The sequence below is a fragment of the Ambystoma mexicanum genome, chromosome 11 (assembly GCF_040938575.1).
Source record: "Ambystoma mexicanum isolate Mex_15411 chromosome 11, UKY_AmexF1_1, whole genome shotgun sequence".
In the NCBI taxonomy this organism is placed as follows: domain Eukaryota; kingdom Metazoa; phylum Chordata; class Amphibia; order Caudata; family Ambystomatidae; genus Ambystoma; species Ambystoma mexicanum.
Window position 1 is genome coordinate 603,307,374 of NC_090934.1, and position 18,937 is coordinate 603,326,310.

At 44.6% G+C, this 18,937-nt stretch overlaps 1 protein-coding gene across 5 annotated transcripts in view; it reads left to right on the forward strand.

Annotated features, from left to right (window-relative positions):
* Positions 1-18,937, forward strand: part of HTATIP2 (HIV-1 Tat interactive protein 2) — a 455,781-nt gene that overhangs the window by 103,889 nt on the left and 332,955 nt on the right. For all 5 annotated transcript variants that reach the window (XM_069623476.1, XM_069623478.1, XM_069623477.1 and 2 more), the window contains one exon: positions 10,152-10,341. In XM_069623476.1, the coding sequence (XP_069479577.1) occupies positions 10,152-10,341 (190 nt within the window). The remainder of the gene's footprint in view (positions 1-10,151; positions 10,342-18,937) is intronic.

An 18,937-nucleotide genomic window follows, 5' to 3' on the forward strand; every position in this document is an offset into this window, starting at 1 on the left:
AATCTCCAAAACCTATCCTAGTGGATGGAGAACTCGAGTTTGAAGTCAAAAGCATTCTGGACTCCAAGATCTCCAAATCTAAACTATTCTACCTAATTGACTGGAAAGGCTACGGCCCCCAAGAGAGATCCTGGGAACCTGCTGAATATGTCCACGCTCCTCGCCTAATCAAAAGATTTCACCGAACATTTCCTGACAAGCCAAAACCCCCAGAGAAGCCCGGTTTGGGAGGGGCCTTGAGGGGGGGTACTGTCATGATCTCTGCTTCCAAAAGGTCAGGGTTTTCCCAACTCCCTTGGAAGCAGATCCATAACCCAGGTTCCGGATGCCAACCAGTCCCAATTGGGACCTTTTGGACCCAGTCCTGGCGCCAGTGGCACCAGGCTCATAAATATGCCCAGTCCCAGCGCTGGAAGCGCCGGGCTCATAATGCTTGGGTGGACTTACCTTCAGCAGACCATGCTGCTTACTTGCCTGCCAGTTGAGCCTCTGATCCTCTTCTGTTTGGAACTACTTTTCCTGTTGGGTGGGGCTGGAGCCACTCCCTAGATTCAGAACACTGGAACTCTTCTGGAAGGCAGGAACTCTTTTCTTACCAGGAACTCTTTTCTTACTTAGGCGTGGCTGTGGAAGGAGACACCTAAGCACTACAGGAGGCTATTTAAACCACACCCGGTGGATGAATCTTGCTTTGCGTTATTCTGCAACCTCTGCAGCAGAACGCTCATCGTGTCTTCTGCATCCGGTCCTGGGCCTAAGGAAAAAGGCTTACCATCCTGAATCCAGTCTTCAGCAACACCTATAAAGACAAGAAAGAACAGGTTAGCATTCCGGCATCTGAAAGGCAAAGGCTTACCATCCTGAATCCAGTCTTCAGCAACACCTATAAAGACAAGAAAGAACAGGTTAGCATTCCGGCATCTGAAAGGCAAAGGCTTACCTACTCTTCGTGCGCTCCGGAGGTCTTCACACTGCATTCCGGCATCTGAAAGACAAAAGTTTACCAACTCTTCGCACGCTCCGGAGGCCTTCGGCGCTGCATCCCGCATCTGAAAGACAAAACAAGGTGCGTTTAAAGACATTGGGGAACTTTAATACTCACGTGCCATTACTCCTTTCCACATCTAATCCAGTGGGTATTCCGGCACCCTGCAGCCGCTCCGAACTCGTACCTGCAAAATAAAAAGACAGTTAGAGCGCATAGTGAAGCAGGCAACAAGCGCTTGCTTACGTGCTTCCAGGCGCTTCTATTCATCACACGGGCTCCATCTTCAACTCACTTCAGCCCGTCATCCGCCATCGCCGGAACCCTGCAAAACAAGAGACATCATTACTAAAGACTTTAAAGACATTTGAATGACTCGAAACTTACCGTTCGTGCAGTAAACGACGGACAGCAGTCCTCTGAAGTCAAGAGGCCTGCGCTACCTATCCAGTGAAGAAACTGGTTACAGCACCCTGCCCCGAGGCAGATGGAGAGCTCGGCATTCACTTACCTAAGGTGAGAGCGTTAACCTTTGGGGGTCTACAGGAGAGGAGAAGAGGAAAGAGATAGGGACACCCCAATAACCCCAGTTCATTAACCCCATATTTTCTATCTGCAGACATCTTACTCTACACGTCAGGCATACAGTGCACAGAGGTCCAGCCCAAAGAGCCAACCGGGTGCTACACATCACCTTTGAAGATACGGTAGTCGCCCAGTCAAGACCGGCGCCTCTGCGAGAATCAGGTGAGCGTTACACCTATTCATTTCAGTTTACCTTGTAATTATCACCCCATAGGTGATTGCTGCCCAATATTAAATTAATTGTCTTCAGAGGCATCTTGGATGTTGTTATGCTAATCACTGCCATAAGAATTAGAATTTTGGGGGTCAGTCAATCTGTCAGGAGTCTGACTGGAGAGCACAAGGCAAAAGCTATATCTCGGAGTATGGACTGCAGATAAGGGGAGATTCCTGAGGCAATGGTATCCTATAACAGAAACAGTGTACATACCAAGCTGATCTGAGTTGAAACAGGTATTCACAGGAACTGCTGGGGTAGGAGCTGGCTGTAAGTAAAGAGACAGAGCGAAAGCAAAGACAAGTAAATATACTGGGCAACACGGATTGATCAGAATAAAAGGTGTACTGGAATATCATAAGGGCTCTCAAGGGATTGGGGAAAGCCCTTGGGATCAGTATCGGCAGATTACTCTTAACAACTGTGATAGAGCGGCGTGCTGGAGAGACTGTTCTACTCGGTCTAAGGGTAAAACTGGAGAACATGTACTGCGGCAGGTAAGACTCAAAGACTAGACGTAGGCAACAGAAGTCTTTCCCTTATCAAATCTGAAAGAAGACCAACCCAGGGGTCACACTGTAAACGGATACAGAGCGGAGGCACAACAGTGGACCAAGATGTAATGCAGGCGGAATGCAGCATTGAAAGAAATTACCAGGTACAGAATAGGATAGAGAAACCAACTACAAAGCAGAGACTGACTATCCAAATACACAAGGCAAAGGACTCGGGCAAGCTAGGTCGCTGCCAACACAGCAAATGACAGGAGTTCAGGAAACTCTGAGAACAGACTCTAGAGCTATTGACTGAAGCCTGGTAATATTGCAGGCAAGGAACAAACAGGAAAACCTCAAGGGACTGAGATTGCAGAAAGAAAGAGGAAAGCTACGCAGAAACAGTACAAGTCTGTGATGCAGAAATGCTTACAGAAAACGGTGTGTTTACAGAAAGATAGAAAAGCTATCAGTAAAGAGCTGAATGCCTTTAAAAGCAACACATGACAAGGTTTCAGAAGTCAAAAGCTGGAAATCAAGGAAAGATTCAAAAACAGGCAGACTGCGAAAGCAGGCTGGTAAGGGCACTGCAAAGCAGCAACAGCTAACAGGATTCAAAAGCCAAAATCTGGATATTCAGAAAAGGTTCAAAAACTGGTCTGTGAAGGACAAACTCCCAGTGGAAGCAGTTGACTGGACAACTGCTTTGGTTCAAAGTGAGCTTACAAGGGCCCTCCCAGCCAGCAGCCCAACAGGGTGGTGCGGATTGCAGTCTCAGGCAACTGTGTTCAATCAAGCCCATCCCCTGCTTCAGTACCCTTCAGCAGTCGTTTGTAATTTGGTCTCTTTAGCTTTCAGCAGCCTAGCCTGCAGTAGCTTGAAACCTGTGAATGCAATCAGAGCCTCTTCAGCTCTGAGTAGCTTGCTGTAAACAAATGTCATTGGTGTGTCTCCTCCAGCACTCTGCCTCTTAGACAGCATACATGTACCAGAATGCATCTGCTTGTCACGACCCCCATCCAGAAGACCCTCTGGCAAGCCCATGGGCCAGGAAGCGTCTCCACTAAAACCAGGCATCCTTGGCCCAGGCCTCCTTGGGGCCAGTCCTGGCACCTTTGGCGCCAGGCTCATACTTGATAAAGGACTTGTATTGGGAACTACTTTATTTCAGTGGCAACCAACATGGAGGCATCCAAATAGTTTGGCTCCTTGGAACCAAGCTATGCGGTATAGTATTTTTGGGTGTGGTACCACAGGAACTATTTTACCTGGACTACTTTCTTGAAGCTATTTAAACCACGCCCGGCTGGGATAACACGCTTTGCGTTACTTTGCAATTCTGCAACGTGACACTCACCGTGTTCAGCTGCACCGGCGAACCTCGGAAGAAAAGCATCTGTAAAGGAGAAAAAGGATATTGTTAGCAGCAGCAGCTTACCTGTAATTTCATTGTTCACTGTCCACGGCTCTTGAGATCAGCATCCTGGAACCAGCGCTCCTCCCGAACCGACGGATCTGCAAAAAAGGAAGAAACAAGGCATTAGACATTTTTACGATTTAATCAACGGTGCCGAAAGTTTACCTCGCAAGCCGTTCCTCGACCAACATCGCCTCAGGAATTCCATGCACCGGGTGATCACCGCGACCTGTGGGAAGACGAGACAACAGGTTAGCAAGAGGCAGGGCGTCATATCGCTGCGCTTAGCGTCTACTCACCGCATCAAGGCGCTCTAAAAACACCATTACTTACCAGCGAGAACCAATTCAGTCTATGCCACATATTGGACTCCCGCGCATCTAAGGAAGAGAAAAGACATTAGTTAAACCGAAAAGGCGTGCAAGGACTATAATATAGCACAGCAATAAGACTTACCTGAAAGACTCAAAGCGGGCCAGCATCAGTGAAGTAACTCGCTCGCAAACGCCCACCAAGCACACGCGCCCCTGCCAAGAAGGTAGGACGGAGAACACACCTGCATTAAAAACAAGGCAGAACCCTCCCGCTGGTCACACTTTGGAACCGCAGAGAAGGATACCTGAGTCCCAACTGCTGGGTGGCGTCCCCGTGGAACCAGGTGAGCGTAACACTGCTGGTTTAACCCAAAACCCAGAATGGAGCATGAAATTAGATTGGTCCAAGATTGCAGCGGTAAAGCAAGTAAATGAATGCAGAGGCAGTTTGTAGGTTTAACTTTGCAATTATGCCATACAAAGAGTCTCTAATTGTGCACACGTAGGAGTGCTGATTGGTAGGTGTGTAGAATTCCGGAAGGATAAAACAATCCTTCAACCATGAAAATAATGTGCTACTGTCTTTGGTGTAAGAACGCATTTCAGGTATATTTTGATTGAGGAAGATATCTGCATATTGCAATAGGGGTTCTAAGATGGAATTGTTCCCTGATACTCCACCACTCGGACGCCCTATTGTAAGTCCTTATGAATCTTGGGTAGACGGTAAAGAATAGAAGTGCTGGTATCATGGTGTGTTTAAAAAAATCTGCCTCCTGGTTGGCAATAATGCCACTTCCTTTACCTTGGGTGTCCTTAATGTCGATTTTCTTTTTTTTATTTTTTTTGCAAATCTGAAGGATCCTTTCTTCAACAGTTATGATGCACATTAGAAAGCTGGCATAAACATGAGCTGTATAATCTGAGGTATTAATCACTACGGCTGCTGCACCTTTACCAATTTGATTGTGATCTGCATATTTTTTTGTAGGGTGGTAAGAGCTGATATCTTTTTTTTTTTCCTCGTTTTGGAAGGGTGCTTTTTTATTCCTTACTAAGGAAGTTAAATCCTTCATAACACGTTTTTCAAACACTGTTCGTTCTGATGACCTACAGGTACAAGGTTGCATGAAAGTGGATGGAGTACGTAAACCTGTCATGTTCTCAGATTCATGGGAATCTTTGAGGAATTAGACCATCCGCATGTTGGGTGTGTGCTCGCCTGGGCTTTTAAAAAATGTTGAGATGAAATTGAATGATGTAGATCAACCACTGGAAAATGTGTGGGGCTAATCCGCAAGCATTTTCCTATGCTCACCTCATGACATACATATAGAACTGTGTACTATGTATGGACACAGCCTACAGGCGCAGTGCCCCCCTGTCCTATGTAGTTGGTATATGACGGGAGGAGTACAGGATGCATCTCCAGAAGGGAGAGGGCCAACACTTCCTCCAGCCATGCATGATTAACTGACCAAGGCTCCATGGATCTTCACTGTCCTTTTGTTGGGCCCTGCAGCTGGTGACAGCGATACACATACTAATGGAGTATACTTCAATCAGGCCCACATGGGCCTGGCTGCAGACGATGACAAAGGAGACAGGATACCCTAACAACCTTCCATATGCAACTGTGTCAACCTGAAGACGGCTCCCGCCCTCCGTATCAATTGACAGTGAGCTGTTATGTCTGGGACTGCGTGTGTACAGCAGTTCACCCTGCAGGGGGACCCCATTAATAAGGTATGATGATGTGGTTTGCAGGAGCCAGAGAGTCTGGTCTCACTGCAGCTTCAAGGGGGCCCTGCCGCTTTAATCAGAAACCACACAGAGATCCATTAACCAGAGGGACACTTTGATCCACAACAGACAGGAAGATGGGTGGGACTTAGTATTACATGTTTTCATCCCTTTACCTTTTCTGTCGCAAAGAACTCTGGTTATGACCTCACGCATACAGGAGATTGTTGGTGGGGACCCAGGATTGGTTCATTAAGATAGGCGTAGCCTACACCAAACACTGTGGCCCATTTGGCTTTAAAAGAGGGCTGAGCCCCTCTTTTGTGAGATCTGAAGGCTTCGGAAGGAGTAGCAAGAAGAACTCCTCATTGGACTCTGGATGAAGGTACAGTCTGCCTTGCACCTTTCGCCAATGAAGGATGGCCAGGCCCTCCAAAGAGGGAAGCAATATCCCACCTCTAAACATCGATCAGGGAACAGATGGAGATGCTGAATCCAGGAGACTCTCCAGCAGCTTCAGAACTGGTACCCAGCCAGCACACAGCTTGCCCTGGGTGGGAAGTACCAGAGAGTCTCTGATCATGAAACCAAGGACCAGGCCGCTGCTTGCAACACACGCCTTGGCTTTGGGCCGTCTGCCTTTAAAGGACTACACAAGTCCAGTGAAGAAGCTGGGAGAAGTGCCTCGACGAGCATCTACTGACGTCCGCCTTAGGACACTTTCAAGCCAGTCGAGTTCCTTGAGCCCCATCCCACTGCATCGCTGACGTTGTCAAGCTGCCGTTGCTTGAAGACATTTGAGACGTCTCGACCAGTGATTCATAACCACCGACCAGTACTGAGACGATGATTCCTGGCTCAGAGCTGCCATGTAGGCCAGCCTGCACCCGTCCGTCCAGCTTCGCTCACCGAACTGTCGACCGACACCCGCAGTTGACGCTGCAAAGCTCCCTGAAACCCACTCGACCCTGTCGAGCACCAGGAACACCTACAAATACAAGGTACATTGTGGTTCTGTCTCCTTGGTCCTTCTCCAAATGCTGCTAGAGACATTTTAACACCCATTGTTTCCTTTGTGCTGAAGCCAAATATGCTTGAGCTGTTGCCATTATTTACTGTACCGACCACCCTCCTGTCAGTATCCAGAGTGCATCCCTTTTCCTTCTTTGAAACTGTCTAATAAAGTAGATATTTTTGATACAACCTTGACTGGACAGTCCCTTTTATCACTGGGTAATAGTATTTTCGCTGTGTTGCAACTAACCAACAATCCATGACCTTTCGGAAATAATCCTGCCGTTCCATCTACGTTACCAAAATTGGACAAGGAGGTTTATAACCTGCTTGTGTTTCCAATCTGTTTGGATCCCTTCTGGTGTACTGGTGTGCTAAAGGTGTGGGGCTGATTGATGGTTTACAAACCGATGCTCATCCGTGGACCACTGGTGCCCCGGAAGTTGATTTGTCACACTCTAATTGGCAAGAAAGTCTTTTAATCTGATCTTGCGTATGAACTGCTGAAATGTAGTACGGTATGTGGTGGGATCATGTTTGTTAGGGTATCGAGTGATTATAACGAAAAGAGGAATTTTTTGACAAACCCAAAAAGTGAAAAAAAAACCTGATTCTTTTTAAAGTATGTATGTGGGGTCAGGTAAGGGGATAAAATGGGTGGAGAGGGGGTTGGGGGCAGGCTTAAATCTGTAGGGAAACTGGGAGCTTTAGAGGCGATCCCCTCCCCCCCAAAAGAAAATGAAATTGTTTTTGTTTTGCGCTTTTGTGTTTGTTGAAAAATCCCTCTCTGTAATTGTTTGTGAAAATATAACATAGAACCGTTTGTTAGTCATGACAAAGCCAAAACTTTTCTCTTAGACTTGTTTCCTCCTTGGTTAATATATGATAGGATAGATTTACTGATGCTGCTGTCCACTTCTTTAGTTGTAACTAGCTGGCGTACCCGGTGTTACCCGTGTCCTGATGGAGTTGTCTCATGTGCCCTGAAGATGTTGCTCTTGTCCTCATGTGAGCAAGTCTTGCTTCAGTTTTCTCCGGCATCTCATTTGCCCTGGAGAAAGTTGCTCTAGTCCTTTGGTCGGCAAGTCGTGTTGCTGTTTGTTGTGTTTCAAAAGCTCTTGATATTGATTTTTCACTTTGCATCAGATGGAGCTTTTCCAAGTGATATTTTTGTGCGGCATGTTGGTCACTCAATGGCTTCAGCACATTTGAGTAAGTGTCCAAGAAAGATTGATTGATAGTGTTCTCTTCTTGTGAATGAACCTAAACTGTCCATTTCCCAAATTTGGAGTGGCGTGATGAAAAAAAATGTAATGTTTTTTAAATTGCTTTTAAAAATGCTTTAATAAACACTTTCGAATTGTATACAGTAGTAATACATTTCGAAGGAATAACCAACACTACGAATTTTACTTCAGACACTTTTCCAAATGTTGCCTCCTTCTAGTGCCTACAGTAGTGCATTGGCGTGAGCATCAGTAAATGATAGTGTCTGCGGAGTGAATTATTTGCATCCAAACATAGACGACAATCTTTCCCCAGACAAATGAGGAATCCATGAAAATGTGGTAGCAGTGGGTTCAACTGCGTGGATTTCTATAACCGGACACGCACACACACATCCAAAAAAAAATGTGCATGTACGATTTTTGCATTCAAACACAGACCACGATCTTGCCCCAGACAAAAGAGGAAGTGTCTGCATGGTGACTATATTGTTTAGATTTGACTTTAGGTGGTGCTTTAGGGTCTCCATTCGTTTTGTCTAATATGATGGTGATCGTTTAGCTATAGACAGTGGCAAGTAAAAGTCGGTGTACGCTAAAGGGGACTAAGGAGGAGATTGTGGAACTCATTTGGCATAGTCCCCCTCCTTAGAGTCTCTACCAGGAATGTATGAGTAAGGCTTCACAGCAGAAGCAGTGGCCACGCTGTTGTCATTGCTTGTTCATTTTTCTGTCTTCCGTTTGTATTTTGTACCCTCACAAATGTTGTCTTCGCTTTGTTCATGGAAGCTATGAAGTCCTTCTTTTGGGCGGCCCCAGATATTTAGCAATGATTTTGTCATCAATTTCTGCTTGTGATTAGTTACCCAATTCTTGTTTTCTCCCGTATAGTTCATGTTGGAGAAGCTTATTTAACGATTTATCGAATTGGTTTTGTCATGTGCTACCTGGTTTATTTCACAATATACATTTCTTTTTCACTGAACCGTGTTATCTCGTAATCTAAATTAGCTTCTTTGAAATAACCCCATTAGATGTTACTTTTTAACCTTTCTCTTTGTTATTATGAATTAGTAAGAGCCCACTGGCAGTGCAGATTTGTAATGTCTCTACCAGAGCTGAACGTTATTGAAGTCGATTTAACACGTAAACGCCACTCGCAAGCATTTCCTATTTACTAAAGTAGAGGGAAGCAGGATTGTGCCTGGCCGGGGACAAACGACTGATAATACAATTTCATGGGTTTTTAAAAGAAAAAAAGAAAACGTAATGCTGTTTTTTTTTCAACCGGAAACTACTCGTGATGAAAACCCAGCTAGAATCGCACATCCTAAGTGGCTCACCCTCCACTAAATAAACTGCAACGAGTGAGCATCAGGGTCCGCCTCAGGTCATATCGCTCTCCTCTTTTCTTCAACCAAGTCCTCGGGCCATGTAAGACATCTCCGACCAAGAGAGGGCATGGAGAGAGGAGGGGGTTCACAGAGCTTTGTGCCTTGCATTCCAAAATAATTACATATGAATGTCCTACTCCTAAAAGCAAAAATCCCAGTTTGCTCCTGACGTATGTTAGCGAACATGTACCCATTCACACACAGAAACACTGTGATGTAACTTGCAGCTCATGGGTTAAAATGTCGGTGGGACAAATCCCCATAGGCTTATTTACGTATTGATTTTGTTTTGTGCATTGAGCGCAAACGTAGCTTTGGGAAGCAATAGCGATTGATATTAGTCGGGGTTATGGAGGGGAGGTAGCAGTTCTTATTACATAGTTTAATACAGAATAATGTTTAGGTCCATATTAACATTTACAGTTGGTGGGGGTAAGTTGTAGTGCTGAAATATGCAGAAAGGGGAATGAGTTTGCCAAATTAGTCCTTTTGGCAACTTCATTCGAATTTTAAATGAGAACTATTTGGGCCATATTAACCCATACTTTAATCCGCAGCGATTTAAAACCAGAACAACAGTGAGTCGATTAATATAACCTTAGTTTGTATGGCTTTCGCCTGGCAAGAATTTGATGCGTGTATGAGCCTTTAATGATACGTTTGTACTAGTTATTTATTTGTGATGTCATATGGGGTCTGAGGTGCTTTTTTAGACTGATCACGGAAAACCTTTTTAAAAACAAAAGTTTTCTTTTTATGCAGAATGTCAGAAAACCTACCAAAACTCCGCGAAGACTATAGGAAACAAAACAAGTCTTGCTTCATTCTTGGTGCAACAGGAGAAAGTGGAAAAGAATTGCTGAAAGAGATTGTGAAGAGCCAGATATTTTCCAAAGTCACGACAATTGGACGAAGAAAACTGACCTTTGAAGATGAAGCCTATTCAAATGTGGTGAGATTATGCGTTGCGATAAAGTTTGCTCCCTTTTTTTCTTTGTATTTCCTTGTACATTTGTCCCCTACTGTTTCCTGTAAAGCTTGATCGTAAAAATCTGTTCATATACTGTTTGTAATCGTAACTTAGATTTGGGATACACATGTAATCGGTAGCTTTAACCTTGTGTCTAAATCTCTTGTTGTAAACATCAATGACATTTTTCTAAAAAAGACCTAAGATCCATTTGAACAGTTGCTTACAATTGTGTATGTTAATTGTTGAACCATCAACTCTGTTCGCCTTAGCGGAACTTCCTTGGGTTTACAGCACCCGCACTGCCTTCACAGGGATCACAAATAGGTGTGTTTAAAAAGGTTGCATAATGGAGCAGAAATTGCAGATTTTAAAGCTGAATTGCAGATTGTGGTCTCTGGGTGCGAATTTTGACACATTAGAAGACAGCATTCAGTTTTGTAGTAAAAGGTGCAACTCTCACACCAGCTAAAAAGGGGTGCACTAACATTTTAAAATCTACCAATCGCGAAGACCTCTATATCGGACCCTATATCCTTCGATTGCATTTTTTTCTTTGGGTGGATCTTTACTTGCATTTCATGAAAATTAATATCTGGGACTGCACAGGTCCCCAATCACCATCTTGTGATTTACTCTTGTCGATCAACCTCAGGGTTAAGTGCTCTGGTGGCAGTAAATCCTAGTGTACACCACTCTGTGACATCAGCCCAGGACCACTATGCAACTATAGTGCACAACGGTGCTAGGTACACTGTCCACACATCAACAAAATCACTTTATAAATGCAAAATGCCTGAGGGACTCATTCAATGCATACCAGATATTTTTCGGTTTATTCGCGTTGCACAAAGCACATAATGAAAGGTGTCAACACTTTAGTATATCTGTTTGTTTTGTATTCCATGTTTTGAAATGCATCAGTCACTACCATTATAACTGTAGGTCATATCTATACAAAATACTTAGCACCCGTCCATTTGTTTTTTGCTATTCACAATGAACCCTGCCACAAGAAACCATGTTGGTTGAAACAATTATCGAATATTTAACAATGTGTATCTTCTTGATTTTCATTTTGTTTAATCTAAAAATCTTAGTTTTTCCTTTTTATCCACAGTGTTAACATTTGCGGTCACGTTGGAGTTAAGGGGTGGTTGTTATGAAGCACAAAATTGCAGTTAACGCAATATAAATGGCACGTTAGTTGACTTTTATTTAAAATCTTCTTAAAACAATCCTTAAGTAGCAGCGCCGGTTCTGATGATTGGTACAGCAAAAGGGCACACTGGTTCAGCACGGTTGTCCCATGTTGGGGGGGGACAAACGCTCCATTCAATAGTCTTAAATTCACATGTGAATTATGTAGACCGTGGTTCATAATCTATTTGCCGTGGGAGGTACACATCCAGGACGCATATCTGCTGATCGATACATAATCATTTTAATATATCATTATCCATGCATGTTGATATTTCTTTCTTTATTCTGCTTATGCCAGTGCTCTTTAAAATGTCTGGATGGACACTCCAAGTTCCACATTTTTTCCCAGGGGTTGGTGTTTTGGTGTCAGATCTTTAAAAAAGTATTACTTTCACTACTCGGAGTAGAAAACCGCAGCGGTTCTAGCTTCAATGGGCTGCCATCAACTACTCTCAGAGGTGCTAATTAAAGAAAAGTTATACCACTGTTCGATCGCAGTACATGTCTAATCACTTTCATTTTCCCACTTATGTACTATTTCATTATTCTATTTTTAATAAATTATCACACTTACAAGACATTCACTACCTCCATTTCTGATATGAACCTCCAATTCTGAACCTGTGAAGTGGATGGAACGGGTGAAGTGGATGGAACGTGTGAAGATGACGTATGTGGATGGATGATGCATGGGGCAAGGATAACGTGGGTAGAACGCATAAAATGGTTGGAGTGCATGGAACGGGTTGCAGTGCATGGAACGGATTGGAGTGCATGGAACGGCGTGACTTACATAGAATTGTTTGGAGTTCATGGAACGTTTGAAAGAGCACTGAAAGGAACGGTTTTGAATGCTTGAAACGGTCGTAATGCATGAAACAGTCGAAGTACATAGAACGGATGGAGTACATGGAACTATTGGAGTGGGCTTGATCTCAAGCTCCTAAGGTAAACCACCATATCACATCTCCACGTTTACTCTCTTCTCTACAACACCACTCAACTAGAACACAGCGATACTATGACACCATTCGGTATAGCTGTTCTCGTACCATCATTTGCCTCATACTCCCCATCACCCTAACCAAACACTGCTGGTTGCACACCCTACAGCCTAGGCGTTCTCCTCGGGCCTAATGCAGCCAGAATCGGTCTGGATAACAACCTGCCAGAACGAACACATACTCTTGATCTCTCAACCACCACACCCACCGCTAAGAAGCAGCTATCACACAAATGCGACACCAGCTGCACACATATCCGGTGCTCACACGCACCTTTTGACTCTCTATTATCTCTACTGACTTGAACTTCGGTTCCCGAGGGCGTTCAACCTACGGTATTGAGACAATACCAATGGTACATAAGGCGCTATATAAATGCAAAGTAACATAACTTAACATATGTCGTGTCAATTGCAGCGAACAAGTGTAAAATAGTCTTTCTGAGTAACTCTGTCTATTGGATGCTTTTGGCACAGAATCGTACCGACCAAAATAAAGCATCAAGGTCAACCGTGTTTTACCGTATGCAATAATACTTTTCTTCCCAAACTCGCATTTTACAAGCTGGCACTCTCCAGTAAATACAGTCATATGAATATTGTAGACTATTGTGTGAACACACAAAGTAAAGTTTACACAATAAATTAAACTATATCGCTGCATATACAATATTTAGCATGTATATTTCAGTTTGTTTGATGGTTGTAAAGATCTGTATATTTTTTGAAAGGGGCCAGAAAGACTGACAGAGAAATAGAGATGGAGGTACGCAGTGAGGGAGAGCGATGCATTGTAAAGGGAGCGCGAGAGGGAGCTAGTAGTCACAGCAGGGAGAGAGACAGATGTAGGCGGGATAGACGAATGAAGAGAAAGAGAGAGACAAAGGAGAGATAGAAAGAGGGACAGAGGGGTAGAGAGAAATAGACAGAAGTGATAGATGAACGGTGAATGAAGAGAAAGGGAGAGAGAGAAAACAAAGACTAGAGAAGGCTATGGAAAGCAAGGAAAAGAGAAATGGAGAGACTGGGGGGAGAGGACTGGATACAGAAAGAAATAGAGACACAGAAAAACAGATGGAGGTTGGATAGCTAGAAAGGATGAGAGAAAGATGGAAAAAGAGTGATGGAGGAATGGAGAAGGGGAGACATAGACGGATGACGGTAGATGGAGAAATTAACATGGAGAGATAAAGAGGAGAGGCATGGGGGCGAAGGGATCCTGAGAAAACAGATGGAGGCGTTGATGGAGAAAGACGAGAAAGAAGGATGGATAGAGAGGAAAATTGTAGGGGTAGAGAGCTGTAGCAAGTGAGATACTATGACAAGAGAAGGAGAAGACAAGGGGAGAGAGATGAAGGGGGAGAAAGAGGCAGAAACTGATGTAGTAGTATAGATGGAACAAGACATGGTGGAGGGGTAGTGGGGAAGAGAAAGAGAGATGGTGATAGGGAGACAGAGGTATATAAGAGGAATTGAGGGATTGAGAAAGGGAGATGATGGAGGGGCACAGCATAATGACACCATTAGGAAAACATTATTCTGAATGTAATATACGACATTGATGTGAAAATGTAAGTATATGTAGATGTTCATTAGAGTAGTAACTACATTTGTATAAATAAGGATGAAAGCTAAATAACACTACTTGACCGTGCACATTTTCAATATCTTTTTCTTTCTTATGGTGTTTGCCCTACTTGAACAGTATAAACATGAAGAGAAAAAGGAAAAAATGGTCTTCGTCAATACATTTAGCAGTTTATCTAACGAAATACAAAAAATAATTTATAAGAACTGGCAACTGCTGGAACAAGGGGAAAGACTGTTAGAGAGACCTATAGTGGTGTTTAAACGTAGCAAGACCATCCGGGATCAGGTGACTAGAAACAACATTAGTGAGACGAGAACCCAAGCAATTAACCCTGACTGACAGATGGGGCTTACCGAAACCAGTGGGTCATACCCCGTGTGGACAGTGCTCGTGCTGCCAACAAACTTGGAGAAGTACTACGGTAGATTTAGGTTTGAGAAGAGAGTGGACCCAGAACATTCTGACTAATTGCAATTCTTCCATGGTGGTTTGTTATCCATTGCCCATGTAATAAAATCAATATATGGAAGACAGAAAGGAAGGTTAAACTCCGGATAACAGAACATAGGAGCGGCATTAAAAATCGCGTACACACAGCCCCAATGGTGAGCCATTTCATTGAGATGGTGCATAAGGCAGAAGATATTAAGTGGGCAGTTTTGTATCAGGTACAATTAGGCAGCAATATAAATGTAGACAAAAGGAAACTGATTGAAAAAGAAAATGAATTGATTTTTTGAAACAAAAGTACGGCAGATGGCCTCATTGAAAGAGCAGACGAAAGGTAATAGAGGTGAAATCAATGAGTTCCTCCCAGCATGCTCCCTCACTCAAAAGAAAATTTAGTATTTGGTTTGGGAACAGACTAAGATGCAGTAAACACTAAAAAAAACTCACATCATATGTAGAGAAGCTGTAACAAGGTGAGTAAACTAGAACGATCAGGAGAGTTGAATATCATTTTGAGTTCTGCTGAAATCTAGTTCTGTTTCGAGATGAAGCCCTGTGTTTTTTGCCGCCTAATAATGGATAACTGGATAACGACTTCCTAAGATTAGGGTTGATTGACAGCGTAATACGGTGATAACATGGGGACATGGTAAATCTTTGAAAAAAGAACCCTACAGTAGGTGAGTATATCCTTGTGACAGCTAGGTAACACCTCCTGTGTGTACACAACCAGATCCGGAAGTACGGACACAGCTGGTCAGCCCAGGTGAGTATGGGTAAGAGAAAGGGTAGCTAGCAATGGAGTTCTAACATGTGGGACCTCTTAGAAACCAATGTTTTGTCCGTCCTACTAGATACAACTAATGAAGTAGTTGATTGGGACAAGACGTTTGATTGTGCCGTTGGACAGCTAATAACAGCAGATGGATGATCAACTTTGCAGCATGGGAAAATTAGTGTTTTTGCAACTCAATAGGTAAGTGGATATTTGAGAAAAGAAACTGTTAAAGATAATGGCGTTCTTGATAACTATGCATTTACGTGTAATGTCTAGCCTTATGTGCGGGACACATGAATTAACTAATAGTATTAATAAACAATGCAGCAGCGCTGTGACGTTGGACTCAATAGAGATGGTATGCATACCAACAGTACCAGGAAAAAGCGTTAACAGCTTAAATTAGATGTAAATATGTTACATAGTTAACTAACCCGGCGGGGGAGTCTGAACTATGTAGTCTAAAGTCGTGATGATATGGATGCTAATATAAATACCGTCCTCTCACGTAAATGCACTTGGATAATGTTGTCGGTTTACAATAAGCCGCGTGAGGCATGTTGGGCTATGGAGTCTAATTAGCGAGCATGTTGAGATTAATGTAAACGTCGCAATTGGGATTTTCGAGTAGAATGGAAGTGCCATTATGCCTATGCAAACTATAAAATAAGCCGTGTGAGGCTTTATGTACTATGTAGTTGAATCTATGAGGACGCTGATACTAATGTAAACATCGCAAATGGAATTCTCTGTTGCCAATTAGAATGGAAGTAATGCCATTGCCTAGGGTAAGGCTAGTGCTAGTGAAACCTATAAAAGATAAACAATTTCTTTTTTTTTTTTTTTTTTTAACAACAACAAACACATAACATACAAACAACTTTAACATAGATGGCTTATTGGCACTTCATACGGATCTTGTCTTTCCATTGTGGTTTCATAGTGTCCCCAGCGACTATATCAGTTCGGTCTGGACCTCCCGTGGAGTCGAGCACCAGGTCTGGTTTGCACAATGTTCTATTCTTGGGCTTCGAGCTGGCCTTACTATTTCACCTACGGATCCTCTGCTTCCAAGGGATCTTCAGAGCTTCCTTCCTCCGGGTGGCCAAAGAGGTCTTGTATTAGTGTGTTCCATGCAGACAACTTGTGCACAGTTTCACCTTCCCCTCTTATCACTGCTCTTGCCCACACCACTGTCTCTGCCTGCGCCCACTCCTGAAGATCTGACCACCATGCCTCCACACGCGGGCCCTCCTTTGACTTCCATGTCATTGCTATCCGTCTCTTGGCCAGTATACTTATCAGATCTTTCATCTTTGCCAGATGCGATCATGCTTACCCCCTCTCGAGAAGAGGCCCAGTAGGTACTTTTCGGGATGTTCCGCCTGGATTCGAAGTCCACTTCCCACTATCTTGAGTCTGATTCCGTCCCAGAACTCCTGTATCACTGGGCAGGACCAGAACATGTGTACCATGTCCGCTTCTTCTGACGAGCAGCAGGGGCACCCGTTCTGAGCTCCTGTATGGACTTTAGCCATCCTCTTGGGTGTAAGATAAGCTCTATGCGTGACGTATAGCTGCGCCTGCCTAAACTTTGCATTTCTGGATACCTTTTCTGGGTATCGTGAGACCCTAGTCCATTCTTGGTCGCTGAGGGGCCTCCCCAACTCCTCCTCCCAACGCTGCTTCGTGCATTGTTCCTATGGGTCCTTGGCCTTCAATAGTTGCTCGTACAACCTAGAGGTCGTGTGTGTTCCCTCTGCAATGTCATACCATACATCTAATGCTGTTTCCTCGTCCTGGTCTTCCCAATCTGACCATCTTCCCGTGATTTTTCTCAGCATGCCGGTATATAGGATGAATTGGCCCATATGTACTTCGTATTCCTCTACCATTTCGTGGAAGTCCGCCCACCTTCCCTCCCTTCTCAGGTCTCCAATTTGTGCTACCCCTTTAGCTTCCCAGTGTGCTCGGTATGGTGCTAATGTATTTGTGTCCCCCCCCCCCAGGAGACCCGCTAGCGGGATTTGCGTTGACTGCAGATCTTTTACCCCTTGAAGTTTCCACACTCTTTTCCATAAGTCCACTGCGATGTTAAGCATGTTCGGCAGGGTTCTGAGCCGGGGTCTATCGAGCCATAATATTTCCCTTAGGTAGTACTGTTTCAATGCAGGTTGGAAAATGCGAGTGTCTATTGTTTTGTCTTCCCCCAGCCATTTTACTGCAAATTGCAGCTGCCCGGCTAAATAGTACCTCTCAAAATCCGGTAGTCTGATTTTCCCCCCCCCCCCCTCTTCATAATCCTTCTGCAGGGTCCTTAGTGCGATCCTATTTCTCCCTCCCCACCCCCCCATAGGAATGAATGCACTATTGTATTTAGTTTGGTGAAGAAGGCCCTGGGTATGTTGTATGGGATGTTCGTGAGGAAGTATAGTAGGCGGGGCAGCACCACCATTTTCAGGAGGGCTGCCCTTCCCATCATTCCCAGTGGTAGTGTCCCCCAGAAAGTCATTGACCGCTGCGTTCTATCTAGAGCGACGAGCGTGTTGGATGCATGGGTATCGGCTGTATTATGATGTATCCCTATACCCAAATATTTAAAGGTGCGGGGCGCCCACGTCAGACCCAGGTCTGGCAAACAATGGGGGGGGGGACGTGTTTCAGTCCTGCCAAGGGGAAGAGGAGGGACTTCTTTATTAATCGCTATGCCCGAGAGCCTAGTGTATGCCCCGATCGCCTCTAGGAGGCAGGGTAGGTTAGTGGTTGTGGTCGAATAGGAGCATATCGTCCGCGTATAGCGAGATTTGGTGGAGCACCCCATCTATGTCCAGTCCGGTGTCTCTATATTCCAGTCTAAGGAATACCGCAAATGGCTCTAGAGCGAGGATATATAACATTGGCGATAGCGGGCACCCCTGCTTAGTTCCCCTGTGTATCTTCCACTCCTTGGAAATGAACCGCCCTGTTTTCACCCTTGCTCTGGGTTCCCTGTATAGTAACCTGCTCCACCGGAGGTACCCCTCCCCGATACCAAAGTGGGCGAGTACACCCATCAGCCATTCTCAACGCACAGAATCGAAAGCTTTGACAGCGTCCAGAGACACTATTACACTCTTGTCTGGCAGTCGATTTGTCTCATCTATCACATGGTGAAGTCTGCGGAGGTTCCAGGACGTGTTCCTTCCCGGAACGTAGCCCGTTTGGTCCGGGTGGATCAGCGTGGATATTACCTGTTTTAAGCGGTTGGCTAGGACCGCCGTCAATATTTTGGCATCCTGATTAATAAGGGATATTGGCCTATAGGAGGCGCATTTCCTGGGGGGCTTCCCAGGTTTGAGAATCGGGACAATTATCGATTCCGACAGGCTTGTCGGTAGACGCATGGTCTCGTATGCGTCTTGGAATGTTTCAAGCAATTTCGGGGCAATGGCGCTCTTGTACGTCTTGTAGAATTCCCCCGGAAGCCCATCCGGGCACAGGGTTTCGCCGGTGGGAAGCTCTGCGATCTCCATCTCTATTTCTTCCACCGTGAGGGGTGCATCCAGCATCTGGG